Source organism: Stegodyphus dumicola, chromosome 4, assembly GCF_044657685.1.
Source record: "Stegodyphus dumicola isolate Sdum_Otavi_A_Nest chromosome 4, ASM4465768v1".
Taxonomy (NCBI): domain Eukaryota; kingdom Metazoa; phylum Arthropoda; class Arachnida; order Araneae; family Eresidae; genus Stegodyphus; species Stegodyphus dumicola.
Genome location: NC_140771.1, coordinates 255,772,494 through 255,790,826, shown reverse-complemented (window position 1 = coordinate 255,790,826; position 18,333 = coordinate 255,772,494). Strand labels below are relative to the sequence as shown.

General features: G+C 29.9%; 1 protein-coding gene across 1 annotated transcript; it reads right to left on the bottom strand.

The window, feature by feature from the left end:
- Positions 1–10,170: 10,170 nt before the first annotated feature.
- LOC118203709 (coiled-coil domain-containing protein 22 homolog) lies at positions 10,171–12,399 on the bottom strand. Its single transcript, XM_035375992.2, has one exon. It carries the CDS (start codon positions 12,358–12,360, stop codon positions 10,486–10,488), a length of 1,875 nt encoding a protein of 624 aa, XP_035231883.1. The 5' UTR covers positions 12,361–12,399; the 3' UTR covers positions 10,171–10,485.
- Positions 12,400–18,333: the final 5,934 nt, after the last annotated feature.

Genomic DNA, 18,333 nt, shown 5'->3' with positions numbered 1-18,333 from the left:
TTACTATTCAAAACCTTCATAATATTGTTAGTAGCATGGATGTTAAGAGCTATTTTAGTATCTTTCGGGTTTTAATGGAAGTTTCCCGGCCCGGCAAATATCGTCTGTGGCCTCCCTCCCTCCCTTTCTTTTAATGTGGAAATTACGTTTCCCTACTTTTAATTATTGCTTATGTATTGAAAACCTTTATCCCAATCCTTAATAAGATCATATTTATATTCTTTAGCATTAACCTCTTACTGCTTTCTCTATCAATATAAGAGTTTACCTATTTTAAATCTGATAAGTATTAATTTAAAATTTAAACTGACATACGTAAAATTTTCCATTCCTACTTTAAATTTTGCATGCATTAATTTAAAAAAGTTTTCAGATAAAAAGTAGTTATGCTCATAATATTTTGCTCATGTATGAAAAGTGGGTGTACACTGTCCAAAGTTTATAGCAGGGATGGCCAAACCTCAAGACGATGGGAGCCACATAATAGATTTTATGAACGTTCTTGAGCCGTAAGTCCAAATTTACATCATTTTAAAAATAATGAGACAGATTTCGAATATAAAGAAACTTTTGAAGTAAATTAATGAATATGTGATTAACATGATTACATATAAATATGAATAAATACAGCTTGTATCTGCTGATTTCTTTTCAAAAAGTTAAGTCCCAAGAAAATAAAAATTTTCAACTGTTGTACTGGGCAAATGAGCATTTTTTCTGTACTTAGAGAAACCAAATATTTTCTTTTGATTGCCTTTATACCTTTCCATTTATAATTATTGATGTTTTATTTTAGTAGAAGTAAAATGAATTGTAAGCATATTCATTGGTCTACAATTACATAAAAATTGTTATTTAAGTAAATTATACAAATCATAATTTAAAAGAAAATGGAGTGTTTTTTTTATGAACAGTCATTTAGAAAGAATAAATTAAATGATACAGGTTAATGCGCACTGCAGAGAAACTGTTATTCGAGAAAGAATATTTATTTAAAAATAAGTATTAACTTGTTTAGGTGTTTGCTTAAAAAATAATTTTGTTTCTCCACACAATTAGCATAAGGACCAACATACTGAGATCATTCAGAATATTTGAATCCCAACCTAAGAGACAGTTAAACATTTATTGCCAAAACTTTGAATAATTACTTTTACTGATACCCAGCATAGAAGAATTTACCAATAATAATAATAATAATATGATTGCAATTTCAGTGGTATTTGAATAATCAGCATCTCTCATAATGGCCTTGATTGATACAGTATTTCAGCTTGGAATCGAACAGAATCTGCCAAGAGTTTTTTAGTACACTGCACATCATTGAAAGTTCTCGAAAATAACTCTCGAATCGTTCTGATAATTTTGGACAAAGATAACTTTCTTTATTCTTAATTTCTCATATTATGTATGTAAAAATTTGACAGATTTCAAATTGTCCACTGCTGGCTTATCATCAGAGCAACAAATACATAAAATTACATATAATTCCATTTCTGGTAATTACTATCCCAGTTATGTTACTTTTTGAACAGGTAATGGTCATCGGAATTCACTAATACAAAGTTAATCTAAAACTCAGTGTTAACATGTTTATTAATTATTCTACCTAACATTGTTTTCTTTCAGTTTTACTTCCGGCAGTATCTGCTTACATTCCTGTGTGATCCACCTGGAAGATTTGCTATTCGTCGTAGGGTATTACTTTAATCCATTCCTTGAATGGTGTGCAACTGCTGAAGAAACCCGTTTCGCTTTTTAATCCATATAGAGCTCCTTAAATCTGGAAGAATCTGGAGTATTTTATTTTTGGTGGAGTTAACCTTCAGGCTCTTACTTGGTTAGGAGACTTGTCTCAATTTTCTGAGGAAGTCTATCAAAATTAATTTCCTATCTCTAAGAAAGTCAGGCATTTTTATGCAATTGCTTCACAAATTTTGCAACCCTTCACAATAATATCCTTAATGAACACTATTCCCACATTAAGCTCATCTTTCATAATAATTCCTTGGTAATCCTAGGCAGAGATCATAATTTATTTCACCAATGGTTGTGCATGCTGAAATATTTGGAGTCATGGGAAGGATCACTGGTTTGTCAACGATTTAAATTTTAGTCAAAAATGTTTAATTCCCATTTTATCAAATATTGCTTTTCCAGATAGCAATCATTCACTTTAATCATTCAATTTTCATATCAAACAATGAGGGATCAACAGAACACAAACGTCTTTCTTCTCCAAAGTTTCTGTCAAAATCGACATATTGATATTAGTAAAATTTCTTTTGCTTGTGATATTTTTTTGTGTTTTTCAATTTCTTGTTTGATGACCTTCTTTCTTTCTACCTCGCACTTGGTTAGAGGCATTTTGCTGCGCTAGGTTAGAGTCGGCAGTAAATATCGCACTAAATGTTTTCATTCCTTGGTATTGCAGCTGCACCGGTTGCCCCGACTTTTGCCATCCTAGTTTTCGATCATCATGTACGTCTGACACATTCATTGAGGCAAACGAAAAGATATGCAATGATCCCCTGCTTGATCTCTACAAATTTCAGGCAATAATGTGAAATTTTGCTCTTGTACACGTTTATTTTCAAAGTCTGATCTTTTATTTTTTAAAGTATCCTTTTGCCTACAGAGGATACTTTGCCCTCTATCCATTCCAAACTCCATTTGAGATTAATTTTCTGTACGCAAGTTAGATAACACAGTGGAAAGTTGTACTATGTAACAATTAGGCTGACAGTAATTTATTTTAAACCTTCTTGAGCTATTTTACTTAGAAATTCAAGATGAGAAGGTAAGTCATTTGACTGCCTTTATGGGTCCAACAGGTAAAATATGGTGGATCCGTATACCTATTTGGGAAGAGCTCGAGAATTAAACTATTGCGCAGACATCTGCCGTGTTACAAAAAGCCTCCATATGTGCATGTCTCTAGAAATATGAAGAGCTACATGTTTATGTTATATCTGCATTTCCAAATTAAACTCACTATAGTAGCAACAGGTATGTTTTCTTTCTGTAACATTAGTTTTGATTTGCATGTATTTGAAAAACAGCTCAAAATTAAACAGCTAGGTTGAACAGTTCAGATGGTAGACACATGAAATATGTTCTCAACTAAGTGTTTATATAACTCGGCATGAATTACTGCATTTATTAGCAACAGGTTATGTATGCCCAGAAATATCGTAATGATTCAAGAGGTGATTTCGAAAATTTTCAATAATGTGCATGAACTTCGTTATCTATGTCTAAAATTATCAGGCCAATTCGAAATATAAGTTTTGAGAATTTTCAATGATGTGCATGAATCAAATGTGCTATAAAAGAAAGCTTGTTTACAAATTCTTAAAACAAGACATTGTTACTGTCACTTGATTAAATTAAGCAAATTCCACTTTTTGTGGTGTTTTTTAGAATAATTTTTCGAGATTAATTTTCATTCAATCTGAAATATTTTAATGTATTAATGAAGATTTGTGGAGCATTTTATGAAGACTACATATAATATACACAAATTTGTAATATTTAATTTTGCATGATGGTGCATTACTCATTTTATCTGAAAAATTATACGGTCATTAGTTATTAGTTTTATTTTCATTATGTTCAAAAGCAATTTTAAATATAATTATTCTTTTTTTTTCCACTTGTATTTATCATCCATACAATATAAAGAAGAAAAAAGTCAAATGCCATTAGTACGAAACCATAGCTTAATATTTAATTAGTTATTCTGAATTTGATATATTTTAAAATAATATAACCAGTTTAATAATTTGATTTAAATCAGATTTATCTATCTTTCTCACTTTTTTTAAAGTCAGTACGGCATGTGCACAGCTATGATTTTCATTTTATTCAGAAATCTTTTTTTCTGCCTTTAAGGTATATAGCCACGTATTTCCTGATAATTCTTCTAGTGATAGCTGTAATTTTAAAAATACATTAAAAAACTAGATTATATTCCTGCATGTCTGTTTAATTTGATATTTTCCAGATTGGATTAAAAAGTCTTGTGTTATTTTAAATTTTTCATTTAGATTATTTTTAAAAATTCAACTGATTCAAATAAAGCACATTTAATTTGATGTTTACACATTATTTTACAAAATGCAAAACAATACTCCTAGTAGACGACACATGCCATTTATAAATATTGTTCTGATCACGATGATTTGTTTTCTTTGTTACTATTTTTAAATTGTTATTAATTATAGTAATTATTGTGGCTAATTTAAATTATGTGCACAGTTACTAAAACAGGATCATTTGTATGTTCTTCAGCCACATCCCCTACTGCTTATGTCTATTAATTTGTTAAGTGTTGTTGGTCTGAAATATTTCTGTTTAATTTTGTTTCTCAATGTATGTACTAAGTTTCTGCACACAGTAGTATTTATGTTAATTATTAATTTTGATAAATTAAAGTCTCTCCCCCCCACTCAGAATTTTTTCAGCATAAATGTGTAAAAAAATTACAAAATCAAATTAGCCAAAGAACATCAAATTTAGAATAATTAAATATTAGTACATTTCATGTCAGAGTCCTTTTATAAAAATTGAATAATCTAAATCATGCAATATAAAGCAAATTTAAGTCCATTTGGAGTTCTTTAATGGTAATGCTAAGCAGTATGAAGACTCTTAAAAACTCCTGCTTTTTGGTACAATAACCTCTTGGTTTTTAAATTTCAAGGTTAAAGGGCTATGTTAAAAAAATAGACAACATTCCTAGATCATTTGTTATTAGAAATTAAATTGAATTAAAAAATTTATTCAATTAAAAAAATTAATAAATTTGTGTTAATTTTCAATGGGCTTGACAAACTGAGTTGTTGAATAAGATATACAGTTCTTTACTTACAGCATCACTAAAACAAGAAATCATTATTAAGTCACTTATACAGAATTATTCATAAGTTCTTAAAGAATTAAAAGTTTTTAAGACTTTCAATTATGAAACATAAAATAATGTTAAGGAAGTTAAGATCAAAGATTAATATCATAATCAAAGATTCAATAGATTAAATTACATAATACAATAAAGACCTCAAGTGCTGCTTTATTTATGAAGGAATGCCTTTTTTAAAAATAAGATCTAATCTTAAATATCCAGAACTCCCAAGTAACTGACATTTCCTGAATTTTTCAGGTAATCAATCATTTGCTTTACTATTAGACTTTGCAAGGTTAATTAACCAATTATTATGCCTTTGATTGTCACTTTTGTTGGAATTTGCTTTCTTCCTGTTTGCAACTGCACTGAGCAGAAAAGGTGAACTATATAATCAGTATTAGAATCCTCCCAACAGAGAGAGAACAAGTATGTGGTGTCAACTGTGTGTCCTCCTGGTTCTGCTGAAGACTTTATGTTCTGATGGTGGTGAAGACTGTGTCCTTCCTGATATGCCTATCCAGGGTGTTTGTTGACGTGGTCAGTAGCCATGAATGTCTCAAGCGTGGTGTGGCAATGTGATGCATGGAGTCCTAACATGGAATATTGCAGTGGAAGACTACATTATAATAGGAATCTAGCCCAAGTATTCTGGATAATTTTTCTACATCGCCAAGTACCTGCCTGTCTGAATAAACTGTTAGGCAGACTCAAATCATGTTGTACCAGTCAAGTACATTCATATGTTATCCATCATATGATTCACTAACGTGTCATAGTCTGACATGATATGCTCATCTACTTTGTTAAATGTAAGGAAAGTCACCGATTAAATCTTATGTTTTCAACTTGGTGCAATTTGTACTCCTTTAGGAAGAGAACCTCAGTTCTACACGTATTACTGCATTTAACTCTCAAGGCCTTTTAAGAACAAAATTTCAAAAACAACAACTTTAATTTTTTTCTTTCCATATTCCTTACCAGAATACAAATCACTTTAATTGTATGTAAACTAATGGTTTTGGATCTCGCATAATTCTGTTAGACTTTGTCAGCTGTATCTAAATTAAATTACCTCAGCTTTGCATTCTCTTGCAGGCGACTGTTTTAAACTTGTGCGTTGGTAAAGTTAGTTGAACCTGCTTATAGCTTATTTATTTGACTGTATAATCTTTACTTTCAGAAACGTTTAAATTGAAGTATCTGTTATTAGTTTACATCGCCACAAATAGTGGTTATTTGTAGTACAAGTCATGCCTTTTATGTTAAGAGTTCAGTTAAATAAAAAAGTTGTTTAAACCTTCGCAAATCTCTGTCACACTATTTACAGACATAGATAACATGCTAGTTGTCTAGTAGGATTGCCGAACTCAAATTCAACCTTATATCCTTATAATTATACATAACTATATTAATACTGCCATTTTAACAAACTGTCATATTTCAATTTTATCTTCATATTTTGTTCACAGATTTCACAACTCTTCAAGCAAACTGATAACTGAAAATCGCCAATAATCATCTTTCTAAGATGACTAAAATCATAACATTTGCAGTATTGTTGCCATGTGCACGACAATTTATTTTAGCTTTATAAAAAAATCCCAGAACTGCAGAAACTTGATATTGTGCACACTCAGTTCTCCCCATATACATAGCAGTCTGTTTTCAAATAAAAAATAAAAACTGCAAAAATTTGGCATTGCGCTTGCAGTTGTTTTCCCATGTACACAGGTATCTGTATTCACTTAAAAAAGCCACAGAACTGCACAAATAGTTACTTCTAACTGATGTGATGTCAATTTACATAAACTTCTAACTGAAGTGATGACAAAAAACATAATTTCACCAAGGAGTTCTCGTAATTTCAAGAAATGCGAGTTACTCTTGACAATTAGTCATAAAGTTTCATACCGGGCTATTGTTCGTTATAGGGTTATCATGGCACTACATTTTATAAATTATAACTCTAAATTTCAAATGAAGTTTTAAAATAATACATCAGTATTATTCTAATGTGAAAAATAGTAGCTAAATAAGATGCTGTTTGAAATATTTGCTCAATTAAATTACAACAGTTTAATAAAACATTTTGAAAATTGTATGGACCATATTTTAATTAAAATTGTACTTACTTCTTTATTTTTCCCTTTTTTTAAATATTTTTACTTTATAAATATCAAAAGGGAGAAATTATACAGTATGTTCTATTTCTGAGGGAAGGAAGGAAAACACAGTGTGCGAGTATATATATATATATATGTGTGTGTGTGTGTGTGTGTGAGAGAGATATATATAACTAAATATGATAGCTGCTTTTAAAATAATTGGCAACCTCAAAATTAACTTCTAGATTTGGCACTCCCCCCTAAATTCATCTGTTCTCCCAAATTCAAGATCCTTCCATATTATTTAATGCTTGATGCAGATATCTCCTGCCCAATCAAATAATTGTAAACCAAAACTTCTAACTCGAACTGAACTAAACAAAAAACTACCCTCCCTTCTTCCTCTGTGTTGCAGCATTCTCTTTCATTTACATTTCCCTGCTGGTAAGATGCTGCTGGTTATTTGCCTAAGATGATGTTGTACTTCAAAATGGAACTTATTATATTCAACTATAATTAAAAAATCTCGTCTGCAAAAGAATGATTTAATATGCATAAAAAAATTAAGATTGTGATTCTTCAAGCTCAGTCTTGCTAAATGCATCATCATGCTTTTCCACTCAGCCCTACCTTCAGTTACTATGGTATTTTTCAGTTATGATAAATATTGAGAGATGTTAAAAAGTACCAGATTTTTCCTTCTACGCATTTAAAATACAACATATTATATATGAGTGTGTGTGTGTGTAAGATAAAAAATACATAAATCAGCTTTATAATTTAATTTAGTTATAGTCTCTTAATTCCTTATTTTTAATTTTAACATTGCTGGACTGTGCCATTTCTAGATTAATCTATACCACAGAGCTTGTATAACACTGATGACAGCTATTTCAGAACCTAAACTCCGAGAACTGAAGCCTTTCTAACCTAAACCTTTTTCTTAACAGACTACCATATTGGATAAATGTGTACTTTCAGCTTCTCCCCCTGTGCTGCTTGGACATAATTTCGCTGTGCTCTCTTCCTATCGCAATAGTATTAAAAAATATAAATGTTCTAAACCAGAACCTTTATCTTAACAGACTGTCAATAACATAACATTCTACAAAAATAAAGTAAAATGCACTTACCATAATGGATGTTTTTTCGGACAGCAGAATATAGCTTTAACATGCCACCACGTACTCTCTGTGGTATTCATATGACAGCCAGACTCGCTATCCACAAAATTCATACTATGATTCACAAATAAATGTTCAAAATCTTTTCCGAAATCCTTGTAAGATTTCCAGCCATCCAAAAAAATAGTTGTACGAGGCTCAAGCCACTCTTTAATACATTGCATCACCATTTCCTTACTTCTATCATGCATAGCCACTAAAAATAATTTCCCAGACCCTCTTGCAACCACGTCTCTCATTGCAACATACGCCATTTCAAAACACATACGACACGAACCATCAAGCAATTAAACCACTCCAATAAAAGAGTTTTCAACATCAAAAGGGTTGCCACACAACAGGCAATCAAACCAAAAACCAGCGCAGAACACATATCGCCACATTTGATGATCTTAGGGCACATATAAGAATAGAGCCCATCTTTTTTTCAATTCTCTTCCATACAAGATATACACATTTATTGTTCTCCCCCCTCCATGTACTCAGCAATCTGTTTCACTTAAAAAACAACAACAAAGAATTGCACAAACTCTTCATCATGCATAACCTTGTTGCCAAAATCAGAAAATGAGAATAGAAAGAGGTGCACGATACCTTTAAATAAACCTGATTACGCTGTATGTGTGCAGGAAGTGAAGAAAAAAACTTCACTGAAGATAACGAAAACTGTAGTATGTGGTCCATTGCTATGCTAAAACACAGAAATCCTCATAGGCAGAATCTGTAGTCACAACGGTAAAAACACTGTTGTGACTGCAGATTATGATACCTAAAGAAACAGAAAAATCTTTTGAGTGGATACTGTATATATACACGTATTGCCACATTAACTTCTTGGCAATATGATAGGTTACCATATAATTACTTGCGTTTCTTTAACAGAAAAGTAGTAATTACTCTTTACTTTAGCAACAAAGCATACTGCTCATTTAATACATTTTCACAACTTTTCAGAAGATGGGGATTATCAGAAGTTACCCAACAAATTATAAAACGGGTTAATTATTATCAGTTGTTATTGTTACTACTATTACAGAATCAAAATAATGAATTAATTGCTGGCTGTTTACTTGATTTTGTGGACCACTGCATTTTTTTATGCATACAATATGTTAGTACAAATATTCCAGTGCCTGCTTTATTGACAAACTATTAATCAATCTCGGAACAAATCTTCTGAACTTAAATTGTAAAGACTGGCTACTGTAATTAGGAATTAAATATCACTATCATAATATCATTATTAAACATGTAAAAATTTTATGCTTAACACTGATCAATGTTTGATACAAAAGAATATTCAGTTGAAATAAAAATAACTCAAGTTTTATAAAATATTACAGCATCACCTAATTAAAATATAATTCAATATTTATTATCTGAAAAGAATAATATCCAATTATAAAAATATTTATCAATTTAAATTGAAATAAATTTCATTTTAAATAAAACAGATGCAACAAAAAAAGTTATATATTGTGTGATTATTATTTATATAACATTAAATTTCTCTTTCTTAAAATTCATAATACATTAAACAATACTATATCTTAGCATAAAAATACATCTTTTTTTTTGTATTAATTTTCTGAAGGAACAACTTTCCTCTCCAAACTATTAATAAACAGCAATCCAATTTTTTGCTCAAGATTCTTATCGAAATTATTATATCTTAACAGAATAAAATGTCAGCAAAATGCTTTTCAACATATAATATGCACTACTTTTAATGTATATTTACAAGCATCAAAGTTTTAATATATCTGTAAGTGGTTTTAACACTTATTTAATTTATTCAAATCCTCACTTCTTTTTATTTAATGAAGGTTATCTTTTAAAAAATTCTAACTCAACCACACTCAAAGCTTTCGGTATTACAAAATGACAAACATATAAATATCATTATAGCATAATGTCCAAGCAAACAGAGACACTTAAAAATGTTATTTTCTAAAATAGAGACTTTTAAACCACAAAAGCTTTCAAATTTTATTGATTTAATATTAAAATAAAAAAATCATATATCTTATAATGATAACACCAAATCCAACTACACATTATCTACAATATAAAAGTGCAACTTGAACAGAATTAGATACATTATCTTAATTACAATATTTAATACTGTTTCACTGGGTTAATTTGTCAAAAGTTCTCCTAGATTTAAAAATTTTAACTGAATAGAATATATTTTAATTTAATTATTACCAATCATGTATTATTAAAAATTGGTCCAAAGATGCATTTGATATGTTCATTATTTTTAGCTATAAAATGACTAATATCTAAATCAAGAAAATCCTTTCAGTTGAGCTAGCAAGGATGCATTTTCTTGTTGCATTTGTTTATAATCAGAGGTGATCCTTTCTAATGTTGCAGTTATCTTCTTCTGGTTTTCTTGTTCAATCTGATCTTCCAGTTCTCTAATTTCTCTCATTATAGCACCAGTTTCTTCTACAATTAATATTAATTGGCTGCTGTTTTCATGAAGAGCTGCAACGTATTTATAAGCTTGACGTATTGCTTCATCTTTTTTTGCATCTCTAAATATGAGCTCATCAGTGACAGTGAATGTTCTTTCTAACTTTCCAGATAACTTGTTAATTTCTTTTTGTACATTCCTTGTATCTAAAAGAACTTTATCAATTTCTGCTTTCTGTTTTTTTATGTTTCCAACTATTTCCATAATTCTCCTTGTATAAGCTGATCGACTCACATCTTTTGTCAGCTTTTCATAAGCAGTAATCAGATGTTTGTGCATATCTTCTTTCTGTCGAGCTTCAGCACCTAAATTTCGTATCTTTTCTCTTAACAATTTTATTTCTTCGAATTTTCTTTGAGTTTCACTCACCCTACGAGAAGACAGCTCTTTTAGCTCACGATATTGTTCTATAAGTGGAACTCTATGCTGTTCCCACTGGTTTGCTAAGGATACTAATCTCTGTGAACTTGCATCAATCAATCCTTGTAATTTCTCAATATTTGTTTCAGCTTCTGGCAACAATGAAAGAGTGCACTTTTTAACTCTATAACGTTCTCTCACTTCATCTATGTTTTCTTGCTGCTTTCGTATGAGGTCCATGATATTCTGAGATGATGTTTCATAATTCTTATTTTCTACTACAAGTGATTCAAGTTTAGCTGATAAAGTATCAACTTTTTCTTGAAGGTCTTTTATTTCCAACTCCCTTTTCTTATGCTTATCTTCTTCCGAGTCATCTTTTTTGCTGGTTAGGAAACCTGTAAGTGTAGCATTTTCCTTCTTATCAGATGTAAACTGCAATTCAAGAGAATGTGTAAATCTTGAACCACATATTTCTTGATTACCTACAGTTTTTCCTAAAATATCTTCCAATTTATCAGAAACATCTTTCCTTTGTTGCAAGGCTTGTACTAACCAATCATTAATTGTCTTTTTTATTTTAGCCTGTTTTTGTACTACCAGTTCTTTTTTATTTAGCATAGGTGTCAAATCATCTTGGTTCCATTCACTCACACATTGATTTATAAAGTTTAAAGAATTTGATTCAAGCACAGATGCATTCAGACGAGGGCCTACACTCATTTGCTTTGAAATAATAGGTAAACAACTTTCGTAATATTTAAGATATGATTTTTTATTTTGTACGTTATTATAACTTACAGGGGTAAACAGCACAATAGTCTGGCAAGGCACCAAGGAAGAAACTGGGGTTTTCATTAAAAACTTTGCATCAGTAAATAACTCATTTTTACAGTAATACGGTAGCCAAGGATTACTAAAGCATCGACTAAAATACGAACCTGCCTCTTTAATTATCAATGCCGTTTTATTCAATGGTTCTTCCAAAGCTTTCTCACTTTCTTTCGGCAAATTTTCAAAAAGAAAAAGAAATATTTTCCTTAAATCTGTTTCATTGGAATACATAAAGGTTTGATATCCTATTTCACCTTTGTATCCCAGATCTTTACATATGGAAGCCAATGTTGATCCCAATCGGTATCTAGCAGACATACTTGGTGGAACATGATGAGATATTTCCAAAGACGGGTTTATGAGCTTCAAACAACGAATAACACCTTCAATAGCAGATTCAGTAGTGAATTCTTTTAAACTATGAACGTCATCAACATCACATCCGATTTGACGCAATGTATGTAAAACTATTTCATCCACCTCCTCCATCTTGGAATTCGTTGTTGACAGGTTATCTTCACGAGAAAAAAGGGGGGAAAAATGGGAGGAGTTACGAGATTCTCTGGGTTGCATGAAGATCTACTAATAACTTTCTCGCCAAGTAATTTGGCGTCATTGGCTCATTCTTATTTCTGGAACTGTGGTTGAAGAGTGGTCTGTTTTTGATCCGTAAGTATGCTAAAATTCTATCGTAAATTTTTAATACCTTGTTTTCCAAATTTACACATTTTGCTTGATTAATTTGAAGTTGTTTGTTTTTAGATGTGCGCAATGGCAAATTTCAGGTTATTCGTCAAATAACCAAAGTTTCTATTTCTCTGGTAAGTGTTTGCTTTATATCTTATATTTATTATTAAATATGAAAAGTAATTTTTGCATGCGTATGTTTTTTCATGCTCATTTTCTGTTTTATGTGCTGGTAGATTTCTGGCCGATTACCGTGTTTTTAGATAAATGTGCCATTTTCATTTAGGTAGTGTAGAGATTACTGTTTCCATTTTTTTTAAGTAACCACGAAAATTCTAACACATGTAAAAGCTTTACTAGTAAACTTTTGATTGAGGATATTTCAAGTAAATGTGCCATTCTTACTGAATTTGTGTTGAAGTTGCTCTTCTTTATGCCTTTTTTGAGCCAATATGTTAATTAGTTGTATTCTTTTAATGTGTTGTTTTGCAGATTAATGCAGTTTATTTGACAGATGTGTAATGCTGTTTGTTGAAAAATGCATTAGAACCAATGATGGTAAGATCTTGGCCTAGCAAATTGGTAAAATATTACCTACTCTTAATTACTGAATCATATTGTAGGATAAAATCTGCTGTTTATGTATGAAAATTTGTACCTTTATCTCTGATTATGTGGTATATGCTCAGAATTTCATTATTAATGATTGATTCATTAAAATTACTATTTTTAATTGTCTACTTTGTTTTGTGTTGCTGCTGCTAATTCTGCATTTTTTTTTTTTTTTTTTTTGAGTAGATATAAAAATTAATTCTTGTTTTTTCTTTCCCCCCCCCTCCATGTCTCTTTTTATTGTGCTAGTAAATTTCTGACTGAACTCATTTCAAGTTGAATGCGGTATTTTCTTTAGCTCATGTAGAGATTCATCAAGTTTTTGCTGGTAAATTTTTGAGAAAATTTCAAGTAAATGTGCCGTTTTTACTTAGTTTGCATAAAAATTGTTCTTCTTTATGCCTCTTTTGAATAAATATGTCAATTCTTGTTTGTATTATTTAATATGTTGTTTTGCATATTAACACAGTCTATTTAACAGATTGAGATGCGATTTGTTGAGAATATTCATTAAAACTAATGCGGGTAAGTTCTTGGCCTAACAGATTGGTAAAAGATTTTCTGATCTTAATTACTGAATTTTTTATTATATTCTAGGATAAAAGTCTGCTTTTTACGTGTGAAAATTTTTATTTTATCTGATTATGTGCCAAATTTAATGATTCTAGAAAAATGCCATTTCTGTGTGTAGCTAGTTCGTTGTTGCTGTTCATCATGCAGTTCTTTTGAATATGTATCAGTTTGAAAATTTATTCATACATGTGTATTTTTCTCATCCATTTTTGCTGTGCACTTTTCCTGTGAATATTATTTTTATTTAATCTATATAGAATTTGCTCTTTGTACTTTTTTTGAATAAGTATGATAATTAGTTCTTGTTTGTGTTATTTTAATGCCCAACAATTCACTTTCGAATGTTTGTTAATTATAGAAGCTAATTTTACTTTCTGCTTTCAGTTTTTAACTCTGTACCTTTTATCCAGACATAAATAACATCTGCTTTTTCATTTCTAAACTTAAAATATCGCAGTCGGGAAAAGGTTTCAATTTGAAAGGTAGTGGCTTTTCTAATTGCAAGAATTTCTCTTCAGAATTATAATTAACATAAGCTGTGCATTCTCTGCTGAGTATTTCATTTTTCGAAAAGTCTAGTAGACCTTTTAAATCGAAATTTTAATCTTTAATTTTTTGGATATAATTAAGAACGAATTCATTTGGAAGCAATTTAAAAAATAAAGGCATTAAAATATTTCTGTATAAGTCAGTATATTTTTAATGTTGCCATGCAGTGTAAAAGCATCTCTACTTTCTCCAAGAAGTCTTGCTATTTTTCAGATTTCAAGGTTGACTTCTGTGCCTTGTTTTGCAGGTTAACATGCTTTATTTGATTGCATAGAAGTTAACTTTTCGTAAAAAGGCCTTAATTATAGTATCATTATTGGTAAATTTAAGGCTTAAACAGATTGGTGAAATGTTTGACCTTAACTACTGAATTCTGCTAATTATATGGGATATGCCCATAATTTAAATTTTCTCCTAGTAAATTGATCAGTTGGAACAAAATGTGAAATGAATTTATTAAAGAGTATGTTTATTGCTGTATTCATAAATTTCCAGCCATGCATATCATTTAATAATTATTTGTTTTTAGGATAAAAAAAAAGTAGTAGCAGATGGTCCTACCAATTTGAATAAATATGGAATTTAGTTTTTAATAGTTTTATTTATTTCATGTAATTTATGATATTAAAGTATAAAGGCTATGCTCGTGGATTTTCTAGTAAAGGCAAGTTTCCAATCAATAGCAGTTTTTAGTGGTTGAGCTATGTATGCAGCATTTTTTTAGTATGAAGACTAATCATACTAAAAAAATTTGAGCATTTTTTTCAAGTAAAAATCAGTGTGTTATAGCTGTGCCAGTATCATTCTGCATAATGACAAATGTTCATTAAATATGTTAGTGACATTTAAGTATTGGTTTTGATTATCATGCAATACTGAAACTAAATTCAGAATTTCATTATTGACAAAAAAATTTTTTTAATTCTGGGTATGAATGTCTGAGCATGTGTGTAAATTTTAAGTCATTCTGGATTTTCTTTCATTTGATTAATTTGTTAAACTTGCTGTTATCTGTGAAAAATTTTCCTATTGAACTTTACCTTTCATTTTAGTGGCACAGGTGATAATAGATTTTTAACCCAACAAAAATGAAAATTTCCAAGTTTGGCTATAGAGAGTATGCTCAAGTTCATAAAATAACTTCGTTTTTCTTTATCATCACCTTTCTGTACGAGAAGCTTTTCTGCAGCATACATTGACCACCCCTTTTCTATTATAAGAATACAGTCAGAAGTCTTTAATCTGGACGTCCATAATCCGGAATAATCTATAATCTGGACCTCAAAGCTACAAACTTTCTGCGCATTCTCGTTTAATGTATAACGGACGGTATAAGCTAAGCTAAAATTATCTAATTCAGTTAATGTTGCAGATTGCGTTGTTCCTTAATCTTTTAATTGGATCCGGCTTATTATTTTTTGCGGACTGTTAGAGCAATTTTATAAAAGTAAGCTTGAACTTTAGTTTATGTCAAAAAGAATTTCTGATTCTGAAGCTGCCAAAGGATCTACAAAGCGAAAGCATGTTTTGATGTCCATCAAACAAAAAGTGGAATTGCTGCAAAAAATGTATAAAGGGCATATCCTTTGTTTCTCTAACCTTTCCAAAATCTGTTTATCAATTTTACACTGCTCTGCGGGGGGAGGAACATCACAGCGCGCCATGAACTGGAAGTTGATCTGTCAGCACTATCCTTATATTCAGGGCAGATGTTTTTATTTTATTCGGCTTATAATTCCTTGCTAAATGTAGTATTTCATCTCAATGTACTCTGTTTTTGATATGATTCAAATCAAATTTCTCTTCATTATATTATGGATACACATCAAATAGTTTTCTGATTGCAATTTTGTAATTTCGACTATGCGTAATGTATTCTTTACGCATGCGTGCGTTGAAATGTTTAATAAAGTAAACAAATAAATATTAATTTTTTTTGTATATTTTGATACCCTTTAGATCATAATTGCTCTTTATTTCATAAATTATCTTTTCATATTTTTAATGTTATGTTTTCTGCATGCCATCTTACCAGATTTAAATTGATGATCTGTAATCCGGAAGTCCCAACAAGTCCGGATTAAAGACTTTTGAGTGTAGTAATTTTAGAAATTTATCTGCATGTCTCCTGTGGACTTTTATTTAATAGATAACTAAAGCCAGTATGGAAATTAGGACATTTTTTATATTGAAGAATATTTCATTGCTGCCTACTCTCCTTTTTTTTAATTTTTAGTCTTAACAAAGGAAAATGTTTCTCAGAAATAAATGGAATGTATTTAATTAAACTTAAATTAGGCAAATTCCATTCCCTCAATCTCTAATGATTTTCAGAATTTTTAAATTCTATTTCATTTGAATTGTACTTTTTCTTGTTACATTTTATTGATGTTATTAAATTTCATTTGGTCAGAGTTGTCTTAATGTGTAGTCATTTCTAAATTTTTATATAAAGATTTAGAAAATGGAATTAGCCAAAGAATATAAGAATTAAATGTTAATATATTTTACAACAGAATTGAATTTCAAATAGTTCAATAATCTAGTCCATGTAAATTTGAACTGAATTTTAATTTGATTTTTCTATTAATTCATTACATTTATTTAGGCACCTAGAATGTGAACATGGTAAATAAAATGGCAAGTACCCATTCCTCAGTATATTTTGGTGGGGAAAAACTTCTGAAATTTATGTTCAGTTTGTAGTAATATTATTCAGTTAACTTCATATTTGTTTAGGAATTTCACAGGGTGGGTGATCTTCTGTGCAAGATACTGAGAAAATTTTGATATTCTTTATGCTAAGAATTAATAAATTTGTTTTTTTATATGATAGACTGATTATTCAAAGTAATATACACCAAGGTCACCTTGGATGATCAAGAGCTTGTATCATACATGCATATTAACTGTTATAGGATAGCTATGGACTTTGGTCCTTCAAATTGTTTTATTAATATATATACAGTATTCAAAGAACTACAAAAGGGTGGAATGTAGTGAATAAAACATTTTTGCTTCTGATAGAAGTGTACAATTGACTGAAAAATGCAACAGCCATCATTAAAATTCAACATCATTTGAGAGATCTTTCTTAAGTATCGTACATACTCTTAAAAAATGAAACTGTATATATAAATTTCTGGAATAATGTAACATATTAAAAGAAGATAAATTATGTATTGAAGTGAATTATGCATTCAGTATTCCAATAAATTTTCCATTTTATACATTCTTAAATCAATATAAGAATTATCACTATTTTTAAAATCATTAGTGTAGGTGTTTTAGGAAAACTTTGGTTTAAATTCAGGCTTAGATACTAAGAGTTCTGTTTTATGAAGCATAAGTATCTAATATTTGTTTTGCAATTAAGTTGAGCTCAAATCATTAAATGTGAATGACATAATAGAAAAAAAAAATCAGAGTTATTTTAATGACTGTGATGATGATATGTTATCTCTTATCACAGGAAAATACTTGGTATTTTATTTCAAGAAAAAAAAAAAAAAAAACCAGCTGGGATGTTCTGTGGAGCAAGGTTTTTAAATTTTTAAATCCTGTTCCTAGAGCAGACTTGCTAGTTCTTGGTTGTAGGTAAAGTTCAAATGGTATTTTAAGAACCTGAGGCTTAAAAAAAGCAGGGAATAAATAAAGGTTTATTTTTTATAGAAAAATTCATTTATATTTCATTAGTAGTTATTACATTGTGTGGCTATTCAATTTCTTCACTAAAACATTCTCCAGTACTTACATATTATCTCATCGACTGTGAAAGTTAGGGAGATGCTACCAAATTTCTGTTAGTTGTTCCTGTGGAACTCTGAAAACCTGACCCATTTTTATTTAACAAAAAATCAGTGTTCAACCTGCTTTGTAAAAAAGCTTTCATCAATTTCTATTAGTTTGTTTTGCCTTCCTGATTTTACTTGAAGCTCTGTTTAGAATGCTATGAGTGCAGACTTTCTGCAGGTAGTTTACTGTTTTGTTGAACATATTGTATAGATTACACTTTTTTATGTGATTTCATAACTTTGAAAG